Source organism: Larus michahellis, chromosome W (genome assembly GCF_964199755.1).
Source record: "Larus michahellis chromosome W, bLarMic1.1, whole genome shotgun sequence".
In the NCBI taxonomy this organism is placed as follows: domain Eukaryota; kingdom Metazoa; phylum Chordata; class Aves; order Charadriiformes; family Laridae; genus Larus; species Larus michahellis.
In genome coordinates, this window is record NC_133929.1 from 4,268,068 (window position 1) to 4,295,069 (window position 27,002).

Here is a 27,002-nt window from a genome sequence, read left to right on the forward strand (position 1 = left end):
CATTGCTTGCTCATGGATAATTTACTGTCTACCAAGACACCCAGATCCTTTTCTTCAGAGCTGCTTTCCAGCAGGTCCACCCCTAACCTATACTGGTGCCTGACATTCTTCCTCCCCAGGTGCAGGACCCTACACTTGTCCTTGTTGAACCTCATTAGGTTCTTCTCTGCCCAGCTCTCCAGCCTGTCTAGGTCACGCTGGATGGCAGCACGGCCCTCTGGGGTGTCAGCCACCCCTCCCAGCTTGGTATCATCAGCAAACTTGCTGAGGATACACTCTGTCCCCTCATCCAGGTCGTTGATGAATATGTTAAACAATACTGGTCCAAGTATTGACCCCTGGGGGACACCACTGGTTACAGGCCTACAACTCGACCCTGCTCCATTAATCACAACCCTCTGAGTCCTGTCACACAGACAGCTCTCAATCCACCTCACTGTCCCCTCGTCTAGTCCACACTTCCTCAGTTTCTTAAGGAAGATGTTATGAGAGACAGTGTCAAAAGCCTTGCTGAAGTCAAGGTAGATGACATCTGCTGCTCTGCCCTCATCCAGACAACCACTTATAACATCATAGAAGGCTATGAGATTGGTCAAGCATGATTTACCCTTGGTAAAGCCATGTTGACCACTTCCAATAACTTCCTGCTCTTGAATGTGCTTGGATATGACATCCAGAACATGTCACTCCCTGGGTCCTCCTTCCTGCCCTTTTTGAAGACTGGAGTGATATTGGCCTTCCTCCAGTCCTCAGGCACCTCTCCTGTCCTCCATGACCTTTCAAAGCTGATGGAGAGTGGCCAAGCAATAACATCTGCCAGCTCTCTCAGCACTCGCGGGTGCATCTCACCAGGGCCCATGGACTTATGGATGTCCAGATTGGCCAAGTGGTCTCTAAGATTTTATGCTTCAATCTGAAGCATAAAAACAGATTGGGTGGAGAATGGCTTGAGAGCAGCCCTGAGGAGAAGGACTTGGGGGTGTTGGTTGATGAGAAGCTCAACATGAGCCGGAAATGCGCAGCAGCAGCCCAGAAAGCCAACTGCATCCTGGGCTGCATCAAAAGAAGCGTGGCCAGCAGGTCGAGGGAGGTGGTTCTGCCCCTCTACTCTGCTCTGGTGAGACCCCACCTGGAGTACTGTGTCCAGCTCTGGGGCCCCCAACATAAGAAGGACATGGACCTGTTGGAACAAGTCCAGAGGAGGGCCACAAAGATGATCAGAGGGCTGGAGCAGCTCTCCTACAAAGACAGGCTGAGAGAGTTGGGGTGGTTCAGCCTGGAGAAGAGAAGACTCTGGGGAGACCTTATAGCAGCCTTCCAGTACCTAAAGGGGGCCTACAAGAAAGGTGGGAAGGGACTCTTTATCAGGGAGTGTAGTGACAGGACGAAGGGTAACAGATTTAAACTGAAAGAGGGGAAATTTAGATTAAATATAAGGAAGAATTTCTTTAAAATGAGGGTGGTGAGACACTGTCTCAGGTTTCCCAGAGAAGCTGTGGCTGCCCCTTCCCTGGAGGTCAAGTGGAAGGTGTCCATGCCCATGGCAGGGGGGACTGGAACTAGATGTTCTTTAAAGGTCCCTTCCAAACCAAACCATTCTATGATTCTAGAGTTCTATGATCTGTATTCTATCCCCCTAACAGAAAAGATAGTAAAATTCACCTCATGGATTACTTTCCTTTAACTATTTTATAGTTAGGAAATACATTTAACCAAATCAGATTCAAAAGCAGAATTGGAAAATGTTTTTGAGAAGACCACCCTGGTTGAACAGAGACCTTTGGCTGGAACTCAGGAAAAAGGGAGAGTTTATGACCTTTGGAAGAAGGGACAAGCTACTCAGGAAAACTGCAAGGATGTTGTGAGGTCATGTAGGGAGAAAATTAGAAGGGCCAAAGCCCAACTAGAACTTAATCTGGCTACTGCTGTAAAAGACAATTAAAAATGTTTCTATACATTGTATACATTAACTACAAAAGGAGGGCTAAGGAGAATCTCCATCCTTTATTGGATGTGGGGGGGAAACATAGTGACAAAGGATGAGGAAAAGGCTGAGGTACTTAATGCCTTCTTTGCCTCAGTCTTTAATAGTAAGACCAGTTGTTCTCTGGGTCCCCAGCCCCCTGAGCTGAATGACAGAGACATGGAGCAGAATGAAGCCCCCCATAATCCAAGGGGAAATGATGAGTGACCTGCTGCACCACTTAGATGCACACAAGTCTATGGGGCCGAATGGGATCCACCCAAGGGTACTGAGGGAGCTGGCGGAAGTGCTCACCAAGCCACTTTCCCTCATTTACCAGCAGTCCTGGCTAATCGGGGAGGTCCCAGATGACTGGAGGTTAGCAAATGTGATGCCCATCTACAAGAAGGGCCAGAAGAAGGATCTGGGGAACTACAGGCCTGTCAGTCTGACCTCGGTGCCTGGGAAGGTCATGGAACAGATCATCCTGAGTGCCATCCCACAGCACGTACAGGACAACCAGGTGATCAGGCCCCGTCAGCATGGGTTCATGAAAGGTAGGTCCTGCTTGACAAACCTGATCTCCTTCTACGACAAGGTGACCCGCTTGGTGGATGACAGAAAGGCTGTGGATGTTGTTTACCGGGACTTTAGTAGAGCTTGTGACACCATTTTCCACAGCATTCGCCTAGAGAAACTGGATGCCCATGTCTTGGATGGGTGTACTCTTTGCTGGGTTAAAAACTGTCTGGATGACTGGATCCAAAGAGTTGTGGTGAATGGAGTTAAATCCATTTGGTGGCCTCTCACAAGTGATGTTCCCCAGGGCTGAGTATCGGGGCCAGTTCTCTTTAATATCTATCAATTATCCGGACAAGAGGATTGAGTGCACCCTCAGTAAGTTTGCAGACAACAGCAAGTTGGGCGGGAGTGTTGACCTGCTTGAGTGTAGGAAGGCATTACAGAGGGATCTGGACAGGCTGGATTTCTGGGCTTATGCCAATGGTATGAGACTCAACAAGGCTAAGGGCCTGGTCCTGCTCTTGGGTCACAACAACCCCATGCAATGCTACAGGCTTGGGGAAGAGTGACTGGAAAGTTGCCTGGTGGCAAAGGACTTGGGGGTGTTGGTCAATAACCATCTGAATATGAGCCAGCAGTGTGCCCAGGTGGCCAAGGCTGCCAATAGCATCCTGGCCTGTATCAGGAATAGTGTGGCCAGCAGGACTAGGGAAGTACTTTGTACTCATCACTGGTGAGGCCGCACCTCCAGTATTGTGTTCAGTTTTGTTCCACTCACTACAGGAGGGACATTGAGGTGCTGAAGCATGTTCAGAGAAGGGCAACAAAGCTGGTGAGGGGTCTAGAGTACAAGTCTTATGAGGAGCGGCTGAGGGAACTGGGGATGTTTGGTCTGGAGAAGAGGAGGCTGAGGGGAGACCTTATTGCTCTCTACAACTACCTGAAAGGAGGTTACCTGAAAGGTAACAAGCAATAGGACAAGAGGAAACGGCCTCAAGTTGTGCCAGGGGAAGTTTAGATTGGCTGTTATGAAAAATTTCTTCACCGAAAGGGTTATCAAGCATTGGAACAGGCTGCCCAAGGAAGTGGTTGAGGCACCATCCCTGGAGGTATTTAAAAGATGGGTAGATGTGGTGCTGAGGGACATGGTTTAGTGATGGTTTTGTCATTGTTAGTTTGATGGTTGGACTCAATGATCTTAAATGTCCCTTACGACCTAGATGATTCCATGATTCTATTGGTCTCCCTTGCTCTTTGATGCCAGCTTTAGCATCATTGAATCTTAGACAGTAGTTTGAACTTGCCTGCTTCATGGACAGTAGTGCTAGTAGTTTCAATGTAATCTAGAGGCACTAGCTTGTTCCTGCCTGGAGTCCAGCATGGACTTTTAGTTGCTTGGTCTTCACAGCACAACTCACCTGTTACATGCTCATGCCACAGAGGACAAGGGTGCTGCCTCCAAATAAACCAGTAGCAGGAGGGGTTTGCTTGGTGCAGCTGAGGAAGAAGTGGGTATCAACCACCTCTAGGAATTCATCATGAACTAGTATTGTCAAGTTAAAGGTGCCGAATTAGAGCTGATGTGGAAGACGTTTGTGAAGTAGGCTTGGGTGATGAGAGAATTGAGTTAGTAAGAGTGGCTATCGATCTGCCATATATGTTAGATCCAACTTCTTTAATTCATTACAAATAGACTTCTAAAAAACTGGAGACTGCCTTTTTGTGGAAAAATTTAGTAACACATGTTAAATTCTTACTTTGGAAAAAAATAAGGATGTCTTGCTCTAAGCAAAATACTTAAAATGAAATTTCCAGGTTAGTGAATGAGAGAGATTAGGATTTTTATAGATAAACTCAAGTCCTTTCTTTGTAAAATATTGTGATCACATATGGAATTTGCCCTGTGAGCTTCTGTCACAAACTCCTTTTCCTGATAGCTTCAGAAAATGATCTGTGTATTGCAAGTTGCTCTTATGATTTTTATATGTGGTTTCAATGTTTGCAGATACTGAATTAATGGAATAACTAATCTATTTGTATTTTTATTTTGTATTTACTTTGTAATTTCTTTATTGGTAAAAATTAGTCTAAACCATGGCTATCAGCAGCTACTGATTAGACACTAGTTTTAATTTTTTTATATAATCATCTATTTTTACATTGTCTAGTGTTGCTTGGGTAGATCAATAAATGTTCACAGTATTTGTTCTTCAGGTAGACCATTTTATTTAATAATTGTAAAGAGATACCATAAATTCAGTATTTTAGATAGAAAAAACAAATAAAGTTTTCCATTTTAAGGAGGTAAAATATATGAAGAGATTAAACAATTTAAATTTTCTTTTTATGAAAAGCAAGGAAAGCAAATTTCAAATATTGCATATATTTTAAATTTGGAAATGTATTGGAAATATAAATCCTGAACAACTTGTAATGCATGCAAAAAGAAGCCATGGTTTGTAGTGAGAGTGTGAAAGGAGAACTGACTAATTCATCAGAACAAGCTAAATAAGAATATTTCAATGCAGCTGCTGCAGTTTTATTTATTGATCTACCTGATATAAGTTTTTAAAATGTTTGCCATATAGTGCAGTCTAGAAAACATATAATACCTAAAACACTGAAAATATTTCTGGTTTTGGGACTTCATTGTCCTTTGGGGAAAAAACCCAACCCAAACAAACAAACACGAAGACAGAAGCAAACCCCAGTACATTACATAATGAAAGATAGAAATTGTAATTTCACGAACACCTAAGCCTAAATTACTGTGGAATGCCTATAACTACAAAATTCTTACAATTATAAAGCAGCACACATTTACCATTATTTAGCAAGGTGTGATAAAACTGACCGACTTTTGTAGCCACTCACACTTTGCATCATTCTGTCCTCCTTCCCACTCCCAGAAATGTAGAGGAGAAATGGTTTTACGTAGTGTCCATAAACTACACAATGTAATCAAGTCTCAAATAATTTAGGACAATTAAAATCAACACTTTGAATACCTCCCTGTAACATCATGGTCCACACAAAAAAAATGACCCAACATTACTATTACTAATTTTTAGTAACTAGCATGGAGCAAAGAGCTGTTTCTCTTCTAGTTGAGACTTTTTTCTCCAGAAACCATTAGAACTGAGAATAATTGAATAATTCGGTCTGGATCACTTGTGGTATAATCACTTCCACAAGATGTTGCTTTCCTTTTCCCTTCATCATCACAAAGAATTCCCTTTTGCCAACCTCTGCTTTATTACTGTATGATAGCATACAGTATGGCTCTTTTGCACCCTTTTGGCCATCCTCTGAGTAGATTTCCAAAATGGGGCTTCAGTCCTCAAACAAATAGCTTTCTGAGGAGACTGTAGAAACTGTCCAACCCTATATATTTACTTTGTCAGGCTCCTTTCTATACGTCTTCTCCATTAACAAAGTTGTACAAAAATCACTCCTCCTAAAATGTGTTCACTTTAGAGTCATATCCCCTTCATAGGAATCAATAGTGACAGCATCTCCAAAAGTAATAAATTTATTTACATCTATAAATGTGTGAGATAGACTTATGTTCATTCATTGCTATGTGAACATTGCTATGTCTGTAGCTCAGTAGACAAAGAATTGTTCTGCATGGCTGCTACTATTACAGGCCTTGAAAATTGTGTACTATTCCCTCAGGTTGAATGAACAGAGCTGGATTCCTCTGGTGTCGTTGATAAGTCAGATTATAAAATTGTAATCAAAATATATTTAAAGAAAAAACTATTGATGCTTAATTACCTAAATACTATCTTTAGGCATATTTTAAAATAAAGCTTTGTTAGGAAAGTTTAATGGCTCATAAAAATCTTAACAGATATAATTTTTAGCTTTTTTTCCACCATTTTGGAATAGTCACTATTTCTTTCTCTCTCTTTTTTTTTTTACCTGTTAAGTATAATTTATCATTTTTTCTTTTGCTCTGTTCTATTTTAAAGTGATTTTTGAAGTGTGAAAAACAGAGTGAACTCTGCTGGGGCAGATCACCTTATCCCTATAGGAACACTGTACTGTGCAAAGTCACTCTCTCCTCTTACATTGTTTCATAACCAGGATAGTCTGGCAGAGCTCTCAATCGAGAAGGACATCTAAGACCCATTTTCCATTGCTTATTAAGGCACTCTGACATGCATTAATGCCTCATATAATTTAGTTTAAATAATGTGAGCAAATGTGGAACTTGTGGTGGGAGCCTTCAGAAAACTGGTCATATATCAAAGGAGGTTCTTGGTTCTTTTTTTGAGATCTCTCAATTTACAGGATTTTGAATAACTGACTTGATACTGTTGACATATGTTTGCCCAGTGATTTATTTTAGTCTGTTCAAATGCTTTATTCTGTAACATCAACTCTGTTGGACATATTGCAGTGCTTCATGCATGACCACTAAAGACAGACACATCTAAAAGTAGCATAGGGAGAATAAGGCATTAGTATGCGAGGAGGGATGATATTGTAATAAGTTCATAATTATTAATGCCCTTTTAGTGGGCTACTCCCTCTTAGTTTGAGGCTGCAGTGCAGAGTATTTTGGACATTTTAGGTTGTTCAAGTTTTTAATATCATTCGTTTTCTCCATCAGTGATGTTAACTGTTGTCATTCTTTAGCTAGAAAACCTGTACATCTAGAAGTTGTACATCTGTTCATGATTTTACTTGACATTATGATCTGATGCACAGTTTAACCAAGTCTGGTTTTTGCCTAAAAAAATCCCCAGAACTTTCTTGTCTGTTCTCCTTTGGAAATACAGATATTCTGAGAGTAATTAGTGGGCAGGCACAGATGTCGTGCAAAAGAAAAGAAGGATAACAAAATTACATGGTTCTTCATGAGTTATTTCTGTGTATTCACACCACTTGCTTATTTTCCCCTCTGGGAGTCCAAGTTAGTGCCAAGACATGGAAGAAGGACCTGAGATGTTCCAGGGAATAGTATGCTTTTCCATGCATTTAAGCAGCCTCATACTCCAATCCCATGAACTTCAGGCAGTGTTAAAGGAATGGCCATTACTAGCAGACAATAATCTTTATTTGCTGAAGCTTTATAGAATAACTTGATAGGTTTATGTTAGTCCTTCACAAAAAGATATTATGATTCAAATGTGGTTGCTACTTCAAATTAATGTGACTGACATTTTTTGTGAATTGCAATTAATATTTTAACATTGATCCTACAGACCAGACCTTTGCATAAATAAGAATGGCCTTTCTTACAGGGTTTTCTAGGGAATCAAGTGTCTTGTACTCAGTTCTGAAGCCAGTACTTATTACAAACTTCATGCTTTAATAGCACATTCTAGACTTTTGTTTGAGAAGAATGTACAGCTTAGATGATAAATATGTTACTGGTAGTTGTTCAAAAATTTGATTCTAAAGCACAGTTTAGGCCATTGAAAAATCTTTGGTAATTAACTGAATATTTCCTTTTTGCTTGGTTAAAAAAGGTCAGTCCATCTTTGTGATACTTTTCAAATCTTTCCAGTATTATTCTTTAATTTCCTAGACAGTGTGCCAAACACCTGGAAATATAATTTACAGATCTGCATCTTTTTGATAGCAAGTGTGAGAGTACATGGAGTAATAAGTTAATAAACATGGCATACATATTCTGTAGGGCAGATATTGGCAGATTATTAGTGAACTGCAAGCAGATCACTTTGCACTGTGTGTGTGTGAGTACTTTTACAAAAGACTGTAAGTTTTTATAGGTGATTCAGACTTGTGCCCTAACAGAAACATATTTCAGAAAGAAAGACTGCTGGAAATTAAAAGTGACTGAGGTTCCAATACATGAAAACAATAATGAATTGGCTTTCCTTTTTGTGATGATCTGCTTATAAATTGCCAGAAGCAATATTCTTTACTTGCTTCTTCCATCTGAAGGATTTGCAAAGGTAACTAATTTCATTCTTTGATTCACTTCTTAGAAATACCTTTTTTTTCTTTTCCTTTCCAAAAATGTAACCTGAATTCTTCTAATTTATCTTGGTGGTTATTTTGAGGGTTGGTAAAATCATGAGTATTACTAGTAGTATTGTGAGCATTCCTTCTTGTACTATTTGTAACAGAATCATATTTTGAAGCTTGATATAATTTTGAAAGAATATTACAGTCTGATGAAATGATCTTTAAAGTGCTTGGAAATTGTTCATAAATGCATAAATTAATTTACTTATGCTACATATATATCTGTATGTATGTGTGGGAATGTTTATACACAATACAAAAAAAAGTGTGCAAGTTACATATAGACACACTGAGATATATTTATTTAAAAAAATATAGTCGAGATCTATCTAGTCAATAAATATTTGTGTGTCCATACAGTCTCTAGCATCCTTCCCCTCAACATACACTTGTCATCTTTAACAAATCATTCTGCTTGTATAAAAAAAGACTAAACACGATACAATTTTGACTTACCTTTAGATGAAACAATGACATTATGGCATATCTGCAGAATTACTTTCTGCATTTTGGTCATGGCAGGTTTTTGGGTGATTTTTTTTTTGTTTTTTTTTTAAGGTTACCATGCAATGACAAAGGTTTATTTTCCCTTTGTTCTTTTCAGAGTGCTGCAGCAGCTCCCAGTCCAGTGGTAGGAAACATTCCCCCAGGAGATGGCATGTCAGTAGGTCCTGTACCACCACCAGGTTTTTTTCAGGTATTCAGAAAAATTATGACTACAGGAACTTTAGGATAGAAAATCCTCCATAACACTGTTTAAAAGTTTGTAGAAAAGGTCTTCTTCTAAACTATATGTCATTATACAGTACAATACTTGAGAGGTTTGTAATTATATGGAAGTAAATATATGGAAAGGAAGGGATCTCTCTAACTGACAAATATTCAATTTGTGAAATAGTACAGCACAACTAATTTCAAAATTTCAGGAAAAAGAAATGGTGACAGTTGATGGTTGGAGCTTGAAAATGCTTGAATATAATTTTATAACAACTTCTTATGATAGAATTGAATATTATAATTGAAATAAGAACTTTGTTGGTCATGCCACAAGGCAGACATTTAAGATGTTCAAATTTCAATGAAATTTAGACCTAGACAACTAAGAACATCCTACTGAGCATCTCTTTGCATTGAAGATCTCAACCCCAATTTCTAAAAACAATTAGAGCATATGTTGCCTCTCATAAATTTTGTCATAAATGAAATTAAATAGCCAGTTACCACTTTGGATACAGAATACTAGCATGGAAAAAAATGCAACTTATAGTGTAAGGCCAAACTACAATTGCAGTCAAAGACTGGATTGCTCATATGAGTGAGCTTGCATCTCCTGGTCACCAAAGCTCAGGTTTTTTTCTCCTCACTGGCAAACTCTCTCTATGCAGCAGTAGGAGCAAATACCACTCTGGAATTGAAACAGTCCTTTAAGATGGGGCACAATAGAGATTTCCGTTTCACATACTTGAGCTCATGATGTGAAAGGAACAATTCAGATTTCCAGGACCGTGATGTGGGGAGAAGATCATGATAGGAAGCTTCTGTTCCATAAAAACCAAGTGCTGAAATCCAGGTAGAGATACAGGGTAACATCATTTTCCTTCTTCCATAAGATACATTGACAAAAGAAGCTATTTAATCTGAATAAAGAGTTGTTTTACTCTCTTACATCTTTACAACTCTTTATTCTCTTATCAAAATGTTGACTGTAAAAAATGGCAGGATATCAGCAATCTTTATTTGTAAGTGACAACGGATTATTTGGGTGGTGTTCCTTTTCCCACAGTCACAGGGGGAAAGAGTGCTATGTTGCAGTATTGATATCTACCTAGAAAAATCCAAAACTTGGCATGAGCATGTTGTTTCCTTGATTGACTCAGAATCCGACGTGTGGTTTTTAGAATCATAAATAGTTTGGGTTGGAATGGACCTTTAAAGGTCATCTAGTCCAACCTCCCTCCAATGAGCAGGGACATCTTCAACTAGATCAGGTTGCTCAGAGCCCCGTCCAGCCTGACCTTGAATGTTTCCAGAGATGGGGCATCTACCATCTCTCTGGACAACCTGGGCCAGTGTTTCAGCACCCTTACTGTAAAAAATTTCTTCCTTATATCTAGTCTGAATCTACCCTCTTTTAGTTTAAAGCCATTACCCCTTAGAGGCCCTGCTAAAAAGTCTGTCCCCATCTTTCTTATAAGCTCCCTTTAAATACTGAAAGGACGCAATAAGGTCTCCCAGAGCCTTCATCCCCCAGCCTGTATTGATACCAGGGGTTGCCCCAACCCAGGTGCAGGACCTTGCACTTGGCCTTGTTGAACCTCATGAGGCTCACATGGGCCCAATTCTTGAGCTTTTCCAGGTCCCTCTGGATGGCATCCTGTCCCTCAGGTGCGTCAATCACACCACTCAGCTTGGTGTCATCTGCACACTTGCCAAGGGTGTCCTTGATCCCACTGTCTATGTCACTGATGAAGATATGAAACAGTACTGGTCCCAATATGGACCCCTGAGGGACACCACTTATCACCGATTTCCATCTGGACATTGAGCCGTTGACCACTACCCTCTGGATGCGACCATCCTACCAATTCCTCATCCACCAAACATTCCATCCATCAAATCCATCTCTCTCCAATTTAGAGGGGGACCATGTCAAAGGCCTTACAGAAGTCCAGATAGATGAAATCCGTAGCTCTTCCCTTGTCCACTGATATAGTCACTCCGTCAATGCATTTAATACATGAATGAAAAGATACTTGCAAGTATAAAATATCTTATAGTTGTCTGTCACAAAATCTTCAGGAGATGGCAGTAGTGAGGCCAATAGACAGGAAAAATTTCTGCAGTGTTAAAGATTCCTCCATAGAGGAAAGTCTTTCCTTTTCTGTTCCACTAAAGCTTCCATTCTCTTCCCCCAAAAGCCTCAGTGCTGGCTTGATATCTCAGAAGAAAAAGATTCTTGTTTGTCAGTATCTGAATTCAGTCTTATTTGAACCCCCACAGCCAGCCTGCTCTTTTTCTAGGGCCTGTGACTGAAAATAAATTGAGAAAAATCTATTATTTCCACTGTAATATTTTGTAACAATAATTAGAGCTATAATCAACTCAAAAATGTGTCTGATGAATCTTCTGCAAGGCAGGTTTCAAGAACTGATCTATGCAGTCCAATTAGTTTGGACTCCTCCAGAGATTACCATTCACCTATTCTTAAAATCGCCGAGTCCTTGTCATCATGTATCTCTGTAACATGCAAGACCTGAAATGAGTCCTCTGTAGTTTTAGTTGCTAGAAATCTACTTTCTTCAGTTGAATGGCCTAGTTAACAAAACAAGCATTTTTCAAGAGGCTATTAGTTTTCTCTATAGTTAAATATTTAAGAATATATATAAAGAAATAATTTTAGTTAGCAAATCCAACTGTAAGTTTGATAGCAAATATATTAATATGGTTGGGAACAATCCTGACAAAAGGAAGTTAAGCCAAAATTAAGTCAGTTACATAGTATGTGGAAACTATAAGGTGTATATAAAGCAAATATGTACACAGTCCATGATAATGTATTGTGGTTTTGGGATGAGTGTCTATTATCAAGAAGCAGTTAATATCTGGTTGTAATGCCTTCAGAGCTGAATCTTATAGATATCAATTTATCTGAGGACAAGAAAATATATTGGCAGACATCAGCCCTGTAACGTGGACCTTGAAAATTGAGGGACATCACCTGTTTGTTAAAAAGTAGGTGATAACACAAATAAGAAAGACAAACTCATGGGCAAAACATCCTACTTTCTTAATAGATGCTGTCTTTCTAGTACATCTTTAACTAGTAAATAAGTTTCCATATACTCTTCTGCAACTCCACTGATCCTGACTGATCACAAGAGTAAACCAAGACACATAAAATATGTTCACCTGTCTTAGCCTAAATACTGAGGAACTCTAGTCCCTTTTCTATGAATTACCAGTTGTCTTTCACTGAGGGATGAGACTGGATCAATGGGCCAAGGCCAACTGTATGAGGTTTAATAAGGCCAAGTGCCGGGTCCTGCATTTCAGTCACAACAACCCCAAGCAACACTACAGGCTTGGGGAAGAGTGGCTGGAAAGCTGACCAGCAGAAAAGGACCTGGGGGTGCTGGTGGACGGCCAGCTTGACATGAGCCAGCAGTGTGCCCAGGGGGCCAAGAGGGCCAACAGCATTCTGGCTTGTATCAGGAATAGCGTGGCCAGCAGGAGTAGGGAAGTGATGGTGCCTCTGTACTTGGCACTGGTGAGGCCTCACCTCGAGTGCTGTGTTCAGTTCTGGGCCCCTCTGTACAAGAGGGACATTGAGGTGCTGGAGCATGTCCAGAGGAGAGCTACCAGGCTGGTGAGGGGTCTGGAGACCAGGGCATATGAGGAGAGGCCGAGGGAGCTGGGCATGTTTAGTTTGGAGAAGAGGAGGCTGAGGGGAGACCTCATTGCCCTCTACAACTACCTGAAAGGAGGTTGGAGAGAGGTGGGTGTTGGCCTCTTCTCCCAGGTGAATAATGACAGGACCAGAGGAAATGGTCTGAAGCTGTGGCAGGGGAGGTTTAGGTTAGATGTTAGGAAGAATTACTTTACTGCAAGAGTGGTCAGGCACTGGAACAGCCTGCCCAGGGAGGGGGTTGAGTCACCAGCCCTAGAGGTGTTTAAGAAATGTCTAGATGTGGCACTTCAGGGCATGCTCTAGTGGCAGAGATTGTAGGTTGTTTGGTTGGACTCGATGATCTCAAAGGTCCTTTCCAACCATGAAGATTCTATGATTCTATGATTCTATACACCTGGACCTGCAATTCACTCCTAGATTATGTAAGTGAACAATTCTATTTTTTAAAGAGTGGGAATTTTATAGAAATAGTGGTAGAATGGTACTTATATCTATATATAGTAGACTATAGTAGTCTACTATATATACTATAGATAGACTATAGTAGACTATATTTAGTTTACTAAGACTTTCCATTACAAAAACATTGTAACAGTTCAATGTTTTGCAAACTACAATTTATTTGGAAGATCATCCTGGAATGATAAAGCTGCCTTTCATTGCATTCATGAAAATGTTTGGATTAGTCTAAGTTACAGCTGTCAACAACCACTATCTTTACAGCTCTACTTGGCTAACTCTGAATTGCTAGGTGACTTAAAACCATTTAATTTTTCATCAGTACTGGATCTTAGTTTTGCACTAGAACTTGATTTCAGTGTGTGGTGCAAACTACTAACTAGGACACAAGCAAAATGGATGGTCTTGCTACAGCAGTTGCTTCTCATCAGACAATTCAGAGGAAGGTGGAAATCAGGTAGGGACTGAGCTAGGAACCAAGAAACCTTATACAGGTTCCAGTTTCGCTGTAACTGCTGCCCACTGCTATTAATTGTCCTTTATTTTTTAAAAAAGAAAAAGAATCCAGTACACTAGTATGACACAGTAGTCATTCCTATAGTCAAACACTGGAAGCTTTGCTAAATGTGGTGAGTTGACCCTGGCCAACAGCCAAACACCCACACAGCCTCTCACTCACTCCCCTCTCCTGTGGAACAGGGAGAAAATAGAAGGAAGACAAGAAGACTCATGGTTGAGATAATGACAGTTATTCCCCTTGGATTATGGGAGCTTCATTCTGCTCCCTGTCCCTGTCTTTCAGTTCCGGGGGCTGAGTACCCTGAGAACAACTGGTCTTACTATTAAAGACTGAGGCAAAGAAGGCATTAAGTACCTCAGCCTTTTCCTCATCCTTTGTCACTATGTTTCCCCCTGCATCCAATAAAGGATGGAGATTCTCCTTAGCCCTCCTTTTGTTGTCCATAGAGGAGACTCCCACATTTAGGTCATTCAAGCTATGTTATAGATTGAGGCCCAATAATTGACAGGAACCAGTCCAATTAATCAAATTAGTTTATTAAGCAAGCGGCAACAAGCAAAACAGCGCTGGGCGGCCGGGGAGTCTTTGCTCCGCCAACGGCGCACACCCACTTCCCGAAAGTAGCTGATTATATACTCTTCTGGTTCCCGTATATGTGTCAATCCTGGTATATTCCGTGTCTGAGCGACGTGTTGCTAGGGGGTCGGTCTTGTCCCGCCTCCTGATGGTCGTGAGGCTGAAGGCTCCTCATCTTTATCAGTGTCCTTGGGGAGACTCTTTTCAGCTTATCTCACAACTTAGCTCTTCCCTTTGAAGTGTTAAAACACACCAGATGCCTGTGATTTAGGCCTTTAGGTGTCAAAGTGCCCCAGACAGCACACCGGATGCCTGTGATTTAGGCCTTGAGGTATCAAAGTGCACCAGATAACACGCTGGATGCCTGCGATTTAAGTATGTGAAGAGTCGAAACAGTGTAAGTTTTCACCAGCCTTTAAGAAAGCCTGATTTGGTTAACAAACATGATTCTATTTATTACAAGCTATTATAGGCTTTTCTTACAAGGAAACAACTCTATTCATTTCTGCTGGCAAACAGAAAGTATGCTCTCATGAGAACTTCTTGCTGCACTGTTAGATAAAGGCAAGGCCATGAAGATAGCGTAATCGAAGCAAGAGGGCATCTGCCTGCAGGCTTCTCTGTTACAATGAGCCGTCTGAGTTTATCCTGTAGCCAATGAGGTTGTGCAGCACAACACAGACCTGAAGGCCACACTGTATGTGCAGCACAGCGCGGCACAGCCCAGGCCTGGGCCTACCCAGGTTAACTGTTATGTGGATCACTAACTCTTCGACGTACAGTGATCTCCCAGTCAGGATTACTACATTCCACCCCTTGATCCACATACAGTTTACCTTTTTTAAATATATTATGAGTTACAGATTATATTAGTAAGCGGTTCAGCTAATGGAAAGTTTATTATACATAAGGTAGTCACTACGAATAATAATAGTACAAGGATAATGAAAATTAAAACAAATACTGGTTGTGAAAATAACTGTAGAACAGCAATTATATTAGGGCTAGCACAGGGCAGCACAGCACAGGCCTGAGCCTGCTCAGGTTAACTGTTACAGGCATCCCTAACTCCTCAATGTAAAATGGTCTTCTGGTCAAGACCACTACAACCCCCAGCCTACTCACTGAGGGGGCAGAATGAGAAACAGAGAAAACGTTGATGCTGTGCAAGCACCGTTCAGCAACTGAAGTAGGGTTTGATATATTAAAGCTGTAAACTAATTGAAGTAGAGGCTTAATATATTAGAACTGTAAATTAGAGTAGGAGCTTAATTTAGGAGACTGGGTGCCTTAAGGCTGTACAAAGAGCAGATGCAACAGTTGTAGTACTAAATGTCAGAACTCATCTCCTATTTTTTTAAGACAGAATGCTTTAGGACAATATAACCTTGTAGTAGAAGCTTATCTCTCAAAACAAGGGGCCCAGGGTTACTGAGGAATGCAGAGACTAGTCAAAGCTAACACCTTTGATGCGCCAGCAAGAATAAAGGAGTAGAGGCCTGCAGTTCACCCAGAAGTCACAACGATGAAGAGGAGTGGAGGAAGTAAACGACCACCAGATGTCTCTGAAGACCACCGAGAGACTCTAGTGCGCATGCAGGAGTGGGCAGTAACCTGTAATAATGAGTTAATGAATAGGTAATAATTTCTTGGAAAACTAGTGAATATGCATACGTAGTATGTAAACTGTACCTCTAAATCAGTTGTCGCGCACATTAGATGGATCAATCCCCTGTGCGCCCGGCACTGCAATAAAGAATACCTGCTTAATAGTCACCAAGGCTATTGAGTCTTAACTTCGGCATTTCACTGCATCAGTTCTGGCACCCCAGATGGGACCTGCTCTGCTCGGCTGCAGAACCTGCTGAGAATGGGACTCTCTAGGGTACTCCCATGAATTTCCCGGAGGGACTCCTTGCCTCAATCGGATCACTGCAGGAGCAGACAAGGACCATCTAATAAGGTATTCTTTAAATATTCTTTAAATTTTTGGCATATAGGTAAAACACGTTCAGGGTTAAGGCATTTCACAGCATCACAATAGTCAAAACATTGTTGTGTTATCAATGCTGTTTTATCCACAAATGCAAAGCACAGCACCATACCAGCTACTATGAAGAAAGTTAACTCCATCCCAGCCAGATCTGGTACAGTATGTATTTTAATATAACTTTTAATTTCAGAGCTACATATTTTTTTATCCATAGGACCTTGTCTTCTTTCAGTACATAGGATAGGTTATACTCTGGAAATAAATTGGTGTTAAACAGTAACTGAATCTGCTCCTGCTTCATTTGCTGCAAAACTCAATGTGTGGGACTACCAGAAGAGAGAATAGTTTTGTGATCTGAAGCTCTTTAATCCCAAATAGGAGAACCTAAACAAATTTTAGAGTTGTCTTTGTATCTGGCTGTAATGGTGGGTCAAAAGCAGTTCAATGACTGGGATTTCTGGAGAGTCAGCAAATCTGAAAGTTCCTTTCTTAGATAAGGAGCCTCAGAGAAAGCTAATGGTTAGAAATCAGAGTGCTAGACTGGATCTTAAAACCATGGGTGCAGTTCTTTCCTAAGCTACATTTCTCCTGGGTAATCCAAGATAAGTAATTTCATTTCTCTTTTTTCTTGTTTTTCCACAAACAAAAAGGAATGTCATAAGAGAAAATCCTTTTTAAAGATTATGAATTGCTTTGGCAGTAGAAATGATAAAACTATCTTAGATTCCATAAGGATAAGATGACTATATACATGTCTGAAATTCTCATTTAAAATAATCTTGCTTCCAGTCATAGTTCCAGTCAGGAAAATCTGTTCCAGTGTGGGCTCTTCCATGGGCTGCAGGGAATATCTGATCCAGTGCCGTGGAGCACCTCCTCCCCCTCCTTCTTCTCTTACCTTGGTGTTCCCTCTACTGTTTCTCGGTCTTCTTTTCTCTCCTGTTTCTGTCCAGCATTTTTGCCCTTTTTTAAATATGTTTTCACAGAGGCACCACCAAATTCACCTATGGGCTCAGCTGTGGCCTGAAGTGGGGCTGTTCTGTTGTGAAGACAGCTGGAAATGGCCATGTCTGGCACAAGGCAGCCCCTGACCTCCTCCCACAGTAGCTACCCCTGCAGCCCCCTGCTACCAAAACCTTGCCACCTGCACTCAATACAACCACATTCATTACATTGATGATCTGTGCTGTATATGGAGTTACAATGTGAGGAAAGCACTCAGCTACTATGTTAATAAAATAATTTAGCACATTTTCTGAGTCACTTTTAAGCATCAAAGTTAGTAATTTGTAAATGTCTTGGTATGTCTGTCCACAGACATCAACATGACCTAGTCTTCACCCCTATTTTTGCATCCCTATCTGATACTGAAACAGTAGGGGTGCATTAGGAGTTAAATAAGAATGTAGCAATTATTTACCTTCAGGTCTAGATATTAGAGGATGCATATAATATCTGTGGTCAAAGTTTTACACAAGGTTCTAATAGAACAGCAGCAGCAGTTGTTGCCATGTGCTGAGAAGAGTGTGAGGTTTGTGAGGTCCCCGGGAGGTGTCTGAGGGGGTTTCTGGACCCCTGGCACTCTTGGGCTGTATGTGTGGAGGGACCGTCTGGCAGGCGACACGTATCGCGAGAGGGGCGGGAGAGAGTTAGGTGGTGCTGGCGGTCCCCGCAGCTAGTTCAAACCGCTAGGGAGCGTCAGCGACCAGGGCATAGTGTGGTAGTTCTCGTGCAAACAGGGAGCAGTGCCTGAAGGGAGCGGCGCAGCAGTTCACGCGAGAAGGGTGGGGCACTCTACCAGTTGTCGGGCTGCTGCCTGCTCTGCTCACCCACAGGCTTAGGCTGCAGCACCGATGGTCTCCCCAGCTAGCTGATGGCTGTGCATGCCTACCCAGCAGCTTGAGGTCTCCAGGGAGTTAGAAAGGCATATTAAGCAGTTCTTTGAGATCGTCGGAAGCATTGTGGCAGAGACTAGGTGAGGGCAGTGCTCTGCAGCAGCTGGGAGCCCATCTATCTAGCCAGGCTAGCCTGGGACGAGTGGAGGCAGCCACCCAGATGGAGCTTCCTATCAGGGAATCTGCTGTCCAGGTGGAGGGCTGCAAAGACTGCACCCCACAGTCCTGGGTGGAGGAGGGTGGAAGCTCCACCTGTGCAAGGTGTGCTCTGGTGGAGTTACTCCAGCAGTGGGTGGAGGAGCTGCAGGAGGAAGTCAGTGGGTTATGCTGTATTAGGGATGGGGAACAAGAAATATAGTACCATTTGAGGCATTGCAAGAAGAAATATTAGGGCCCTGTGGCACTGATCTCCAAGGACTACCAGACAAAGAGCATCAACAGCAAACAGACAGCTCCTTGGAGAAGGAGGTGCCATGGTCTCTGATGACCCATGGGAACAAGATATCACTTCACCCCCATTTCCTCATATGTACCAACCAGCAACAGATGCAAAATCTTAGCACTGGATGAAGCCAATGAGCAAGACTCACAGGGAGAAACTGCACCACTTGCACACACTAAAAGCTGCAAAAGGAAGTGGCAAGTGCTAGTAGTGGGTGACTCTCTGCTGAGGGGCACTGAAACATCCATCTGCCAGCCTGATATACAGTCAAGGGAAGTTTGCTGCTTGCCAGGAGCCAAGATCTGTGATGTCACAGAGAGATTGCCACAAGTGGTAAAAAGCACTTTTCCATGTGGACATCAATGACATGATAAAGCATAACCTGGGCAAGATCAAGCAGGACTTCAGAGCCCTGGGGGCACAAGTGAAGGGGACAGGAGCCCAAGCAATCTTCTCCTCTGTCTTGCCAGTCAGGGATGGGCCGCAGGCAAAAGTTGATGCATCATGCAGATCAACACTCGGCTTTGTGGCTGGTGCCATCACCAGGGCTTTGGTTTCTACAATCATGGGATGTCTTTCGATGAATACAGATTATTGGGGAGAGATGGGATCCACCTATCTAGAAGAGTAAGGAAAATCTTTGCTGTCAGATTGACTGACTTATTTAATCACATTTTAAACTAACAAGCTTGGGGGATGGTGTCCAAAGCTGTGACACTTGTGTGCTCACAAGCAACAGGGTGGATAAGTGCACCTAGCAGATTAGTGAGGAATGCTCCCCAGCCCTCCAAAAAGGTTCCACCAAAAAGGTGAGACAGTCGACAGTCCAACTGAAGTGTCTCTATACCAGTGCACACAGCATGGGTAACAAACAGGAGCTGGAAGCCACTGTGCAGCTGGAAAGCTATGATTTCATTGCTATCATCAAAACTTGGTGGGATGAATCACATGATTGGAGTGCTGCAATAGATGGCTATAACCTGTTCAGGAGGGACAGGCAAGGAATGAGAGGCAGGGGGGAAAGGTTGCCCTCTGCATAAAAAAATGGATTGATCGCACAAAGCTGTCCTTGAAAAACAGCAGTGCACAGGTTGAGAGCTTATGGGTGAAAACTAGAGACCAAGCCAACAAAAGAAACCTTGTGGTTGGTGTTTACTACAAGCCACCGGATCAAAGGGAGCCTGTTGATGAAGTGTTCTTACACTGCAAGCATCACGCTCGCAGACCCTGATCCTGCTGGGGGACTTCAATCACCCAGACATCTGCTGGAAAAGCAGCACAGCAAGCTGCAGGTAGTCCAGGAGACTCTTGGAGTACATAGAGGATAACTTCCTAAACCAGGAGATAGACAGCCCAACCAGAGGAGAAGCATTACAAGGCATGTTGCTCACTAATGCAGAGGAATTTACTGGAGAGGACAAGACTGGTTGTAGCATGCCCTGGTGGAATTCATGGTCTTGAGGGATATAGGCCAGGTGAGAAGTATAGTCAGGACCCTTAAACTTAGGAAAGTGAACTTTCAGTTGTTTAAGGAATCAGTGGATGGGACCCCCTGGGAAACTGCCCTTGGGGATAAAGGAGCAGAACAGAGCTGGCAGCTCTTTGAGGACATTTTTCTTAGAGCACAAGAGGTCTTGATTCTCATGTGTAAGAAATCGGGCAAGGAAGGCAGGAGACCAGAATGGCTGAGTAAGGACCTCCTGGTCAAGCTAAAGCATAAGAAGGAAATGCACAGGCAGTGGAAGCAGGAACATGTATCCTGTGAAAAATATAGGGACGCTGCCTGGATGTGTAGGGGTGGGCTCAGGAAAGCTAAGGCACAGTTGGAAATTAATTTGGCAAGGAATGTGAAGAATCATAAGAAGGGCTTCTACAGGAACATTGGTCAGAAAAGGAAGACAAAAAAATTTGTAACACACACCCCAATCCCCCCGATAAATGAGACAGGGGATCTGGTGACCAAGGACATGGAGAAGGCAGAGGTACTCAAAAACATTTTTGCTTCCATTTTCAATGGCAATGTCTCTTCCCACATCTCTCAAGCCCCTGAACCTCAGTGCAGGGACTGGGAAAATGCAGTCCCTCCCATCGTAGCAGAAGATCAGGTTTGAGACCACCTGAGGAACCTGAACATACGTAAGTCCATGGGACCCAATGAGATGCATCCCAGGGTCCTGAGGGAATTGGCTGATGTAGTTGCCAAGCCACTCTCCATGATATTTGAAAAGTCGTGGCAGTCAGGTGAAGTCCCTGGTGACTGGAAAAAGGGAAACATCACACCCATTTTTAAAAAGGGTAGAAAGGAGGACCCTGGGAATGACCGACCTGTCAGCCTCACTTCTGTGCCCAGTAAGATCATGGAACAGATCCTCATGGAAGATATGTCAAGACATATGGATGACAGGGAGGGGATTCGAGACAGCCAACATGACTTCCCTAAGGGCAAATCATGCCTTACTAATCTAGTGGCCTTCTACAATGGAGTGACTGCGTCAGTGGATAAGGGAAGAGCTAAGAATGTCATCTACCTGGACTTCTGTAAGGCCTTTGATATGGTGTCGCAGATGGAAATATTTGACACGGTTATGATTAAACAATTAAAATTATAAAATTTATTAAAACTGTATCTTTATCCTTTTCACCTTTAATTGTACATCTAGCATCAGTTAACTGTTTCTCAACCTCTTCCCAGCTATGCCAATTATTACAAGCTCAGTCCTCTGGGAAGGTGGGATTTGGTTGGATACCGTGTTTCTGTAAGTATCTGATGATTTTGCTTGCCATCCTACTGACTACGCCAATTTATCACAGATGGAAATATTTGACATAGTTATGATTAAACAGTGATTCAAAATGTATTAGTGATTTAAGGCAGATCAAGAGGTTAATTTTAGCAGCACTTAATCATTAACCAGTTTAGAGGTTTACAAAGTGATTTAACAAAATAATTGAACAGCGACTTAACTACAGATTTGAAGATGGCAAGATTCACGCTAACTTACTATAAGGTATTCCAAATCATAGAAACATAGAATTGCTTAGGTTGGAAGGGACCTTTCAGATCATCTAGTCCAACCATCAACCTAACTCTGACAAAAACCATCACTAAACCATATCCCTAAGCACTATGTCTACCTGTCTTTTGAATACCTCCAGGGATGGTGACTCAACCACTTCCCTGGGCAGCCTGTTCCAGTGCTTAATAACCTTTTCAGTGTCAACATTTTTCCTAATATCCAGTCTAAACCTCCCCTGGTGCAACTTCAGACCATTTCCTCTTGTCCTATCGCTTGTTATTTGGGAGAAGAGAACAAACCCCAGCTCTCTACAGCCTCCTTTCAGGTAGTTGTAGAGAGCGATAAGGTCTCCCCTCAGCCTCCTCTTCTCCAGGCTAAACAACCCCAGCTCCCTCAGTCGTTCTTCATAAGACTTGTTCTCCAGGCCCCTCACCAGCTTCCTTGCCCTTCTCTGGACACACTCCAGCACCTCAATGTCTTTCTTGTGGTGAGGGGCCCAAAACTGGACACAGTACTCGAGGTAGGGCCTCACCAGTGCCGAGTACAGGGGGATGATCACTTCCCTAGTCCTACTCACCACACTGTTCCTGATACAGGCCAGGAAGCTGTTTGCCTTCTTGGCCCCCTGGGCACACTGCTGGCTCATAGTCAGGTCCCAGGTCCTTTTCTGACAGGCAGGTCTCCAGCCACTCTTCCCCAAGCTTGTAACACTGTTGTTATGACCATATTTCTTTGTGATCTTTATCTATATTATCAGCTTTACTAAATATAATAAACAAAAGACAGAGGAAAGTTCTGGACCTTGTGTTCATTGAAGTATGTTAATTTTTTTAAAAACGTGAAAATGGTTGATTTTATAGGATTTAGGGAGATAGCATAAGTCATTACTGGGCCACTCTCCATCATCTTTGAAAGGTCCTGGAGAACAGGCGAGGTGCCTGAGGACTGGAGGAAAGCCAATGTCACTCCAGTCTTCAAAAAGGGCAAGAAGGAGGACCCAGGGAACTACAGGCCGGTCAGCCTCACCTCCATCCCTGGAAAGATGATGGAACGACTCATTCTGGGCATCATTTCAAGGCATGTGGAGGAAAAGAAAGCTATCAGAAGTAGTCAACATGGATTCACCAAGGGGGAATCATGTCTGACTAATCTGATAGCCTTCTACGATGGCATGACTGGATGGAGAGATGAGGGGAGGGCAATGGATGTGGTCTACCTTGACTTCAGCAAGGCTTTCGACATGGTCTCCCACAGCATCCTCATAGGGAAGCTTAGGAAGTGTGGGTTAGATGAATGGACAGTGGGGGGGATTGAGAACTGGCTGAAAGACAGAGCTCAGAGGGTCGTGATTAGGGGCACAGAGTCTAGTTGTAGGTCAGTGACGAGTGGTGTCCCCCAGGGGTCAGTACTGGGTCCAGTCCTGTTCAACATATTCATCAATGGCCTGGATGAGGGGATAGAGGGCACCCTCAGCAAGTTTGCTGATGACACAGCTGGGAGGAGACGCTGACACACCAGAAGGCTGTGCTGCCATACGGAGAGTCCTGGACAGGCTGGAGATCTGGGCAGAGAGAAACCCTATGAAATTCAACAAGGGCAAGCGTAGGGTGCTGCACCTGGGGAGGAATAACCCCCTGCACCAGTACAGGTTGGGGCCTGACCTGCTGGAGAGCAGCTCGGTGGAAAGAGACCTGGGAGTCCTGGTGGACAACAGGATGACCATGAGCCAGCAATGTGCCCTGGTGGCCAAGAAGGCCAATGGCATCCTGGGGTGCATTAAAAAGAGTGTGGCCAGCAGGTCAAGGGAGGTCATCCTCCCCCTCTACTCTGCCCTGGTGAGGCCGCATCTGGAGTACTGTGTCCAGTTCTGGGCTCCCCGGTTCAAGAGGGACAGGGAACTGCTGGAGAGGGGACAGCAAAGGGCTACAAAGATGATTTGGGGACTGGGGTCTTTTTAGTCTGGAGAACAGAAGACTGAGGGGGGACCTTATCAATGCTCATAAATACTGAAAGGGTGGGTGTCAGGAGGATGGGGCCAGTCTTTTTTCAGTGGTGCCCAGTGATAGGACAAGGGGTAATGGGCACAAACTTGAGCATAGGAAGTTCCACCTAAACATGAGGAGGAACTTCTTTACTTTGAGGGTGGCAGAGCACTGGAACGGGCTGCCCAGAGAAGTGGTGGAGTCTCCGTCTCTGGAGAGACGCCTGGACGCGTTCCTGTGCAACCTGCTCTAGGTGACCCTGCTCTGGCAGGGGGGTTGGACTAGATGATCTCCAGAGGTCCCTTCCAACCCCTATCATTGTGTGATTCTGTGAAATAAAAAAACTAATACTGAACAGACAGAAGGCTAATTATAGAATAAAAAGGATATGAAAATATGGGATAAAACCAGCTTAACACATACATCAATATATGTAATTAATTACTTCCATGTACTTGATAAGAACTCAGACCAGCATGTCATAATGATACCTTCTAAAGTTTTTGAAAGAGGAAGAGAGGTAAGAAAAATGGGTCTTATGCCATCAGTTCTACATTACTGTGATGGTATGCTTATAGAGTGGTTTGAAACAACTGGATTAAAATTATACTCTGTTATATTAATAACATATGGTATTTTTCTTCAAGAGGTGCATTATATAATCCAATTCATATGCTTAAAAAGTATCTTAATATTTATTAATGTATATACATCTTTTTTAATTTTTAAAATATCCCACATAACTCAGAGAACTAGTCATAGAAAATGCCAGTCGTCATTGTAAATTCACAATGTTCATAACATTTACCATTATTACCTAATGATCCATTCATATGATGTGAATCCATTCCACCCAGTCCACTCATAGGTCCATCTGACCCTGGCCCTATTGGAAACTATGAAAGGATCAGACATTAAAAAATATTACTGCAATCTTTTTTGAGATAATCTAGTAAAATAATATTACACAGAAAAATAATGGTAAAGGAAAAATGCACAGACCCATCTCTGAATGTGAAAGTCAAGTGAAAGTCTTCCACGTGATAATTGCAAAAAGTGTCATTGCTTTTTTTTACTTTTACCAATGCTACCTTTTTTGAGAAACTCATTTCTGTAGGCTGGCTAATCTACTTGAATACTTTGTACATGCTTTTCAAACCTTCAAGTGCTGACCTAACTCTACTCCCACTGAAGTTACAGAGAATTTTACTATTCACTTCAATTAGTAGATGATTAATTAAGTTTTCAAACCCCGCCCTATCTATACTGACAGACTGCGCTGCATTACCTTTGCAATATGATCAGTTTCTTACAGATTTAAGATATTAACCTTAAATTCAGTTCTTCAAAAACGTAAAGGCATTAGCATTACAGAATATTTTATAAAACTCACTGCATACCAATTTAGCAAGATCTAAAAAAACCCTGGAGGGAAGAGGGGCCAAGAAAGCTAGTTAATATTCAAGGATCACCTCCTCCAAGGTCAGGAGTGATGCATTCCAACAAAGAGGAAGTCAGGCAAAAATGCCAGGAGGCCTGCATGGATGAATAAGGAGCTCCTGGATGATCTCAAACACAAACGGAAAGCCTATAGAGGGTGGAAGCAAGGACAGGTAGCCTGGGAGGAATACAGAGAAATTGTCTGAGCAGCCAGGGATCGGGCTAGAAAAGCTAAAGCCCTGATAGAGTTAAATCTTGCTAGGGACGTCAAGGGCAACAAGAAAAGCTTCTATAGGTCTGTTGGTGACAAAAGGAAGACTAGGGAAGATGTGGGCCCCCTCCAGAAGGAAAAGGGAGACCTGGTTACCTGGGATATGGAGATGGCTGAGGTACTCAATGACTTTTTTGCCTCTGTCTTCACCAGCAAGGGCTCTAGCCACACCACCCAAGTAGCAGAAGGCAAAGGCAGGGACTAGGAGAATGAAGAACCGCCCGCTGTAGGAGAAGATCAAGTTCGAGACCATCTAAGGAACCTGAAGGCACACAAATCCATGGGTCCTGATGAAATTCAGCCACGGGTCCTGAGGGAACTGGTGGATGAAGTTGCTAAGCCACTATCCATAATATTTGAGAAGTTGTGGTAGACCGGCAAAGTTCTTGATGACTGGAAAAGGAAGACCCAGGGAACTACAGGCCAGTCAGTCTCACTTCTGTGCCCAGCAAGATCATGGAGCAGATCTGTCTTGATATAATGCTAAGGCACATGGAAAATAAGGAGACGATCGGTGACAGCCAACATGGCTTCACTAAGGGCAAATCGTGCCTGACAAATTTGTGCAACCTGCTCTAGGTGACCCTGCTCTGGCAGGGGGGTTGGACTAGATGATCTCCAGACATCCCTTCCAACCCTTACCATTCTGTGATTCTATGATTTTCTTTGCCTTTTAGTTATTTTTTTCAGTTTTAACATAGGTAAATATACAGTTGTAGGTTCTAATCCACTGGAATTCATCGTGTTTCTCCAAGTTAATGACAATTTGCACTGTGGAATATCTGTCTCAGGTTGTTTAATTTTGCAGTGCAATTATGAGAAACATTTAAATGCATATTTAATGAAAACCCAGTTATCTTCTTTTTTTTTTTTCAAGGCTCTCAGGTGTAGGAATGTGTCTGAGAGAAAATGGCCATGTGAGCCAGCCTCCCTACTATGAGAGATTAGATTAAGGGCAAAACAGGTGGTAGAAGATGGAATTAGTACATGGGAAAAACGGGAACTGAGAAGGTAGAAAACATGTTGTGCTAATGACTAAGCAATTGACTATGTGAATTCTTGTAACCAACCTGATCTGTGAATGAACTGCATGGACAGCGCGTGGACAGTGTAACTAGGTAATCAGAAATAAGCAAGTGGCATGTACGGCTACAACGCAGGGTATAAAAGATGATGATCTGTGCTTAATAAACGGCTTCTGTTGATTCACATTGGATCGTCTGGAGTCCAGTTATTTCTCCTCAGATGGTGACCCCGATGTGATACCGATCGGCGCTTGGCTTGAGCAATGGAACGCGAGGGGTGGAAGACCCAGAAGGAGATCCACCGGCTGGAGGACGGCTCAGGTGGACTGAGACCGGGCGGATTGGGCGGCAATCCGGAATAGAGGAAACAGACGACGTGGCCACAGACACCCAGAGAGAGGTGAGCAGCCGGGGCAGGAGATGGGGCAGCAAGTAACAAAAGAAGAAGGGGCTGTATTAAAACTTCTCCTGCATATCCTCTCT

At 42.6% G+C, this 27,002-nt stretch overlaps 1 protein-coding gene across 1 annotated transcript in view; it reads left to right on the plus strand.

The window, feature by feature from the left end:
- The window catches only part of LOC141735614 (single-stranded DNA-binding protein 2-like), a 132,722-nt gene that overhangs the window by 68,445 nt on the left and 37,275 nt on the right, over nt 1–27,002 (plus strand). Inside the window, exon 5 of the mRNA XM_074568670.1 lies at nt 9,096–9,188. Coding sequence (XP_074424771.1) covers nt 9,096–9,188 — 93 coding nt within the window. The remainder of the gene's footprint in view (nt 1–9,095; nt 9,189–27,002) is intronic.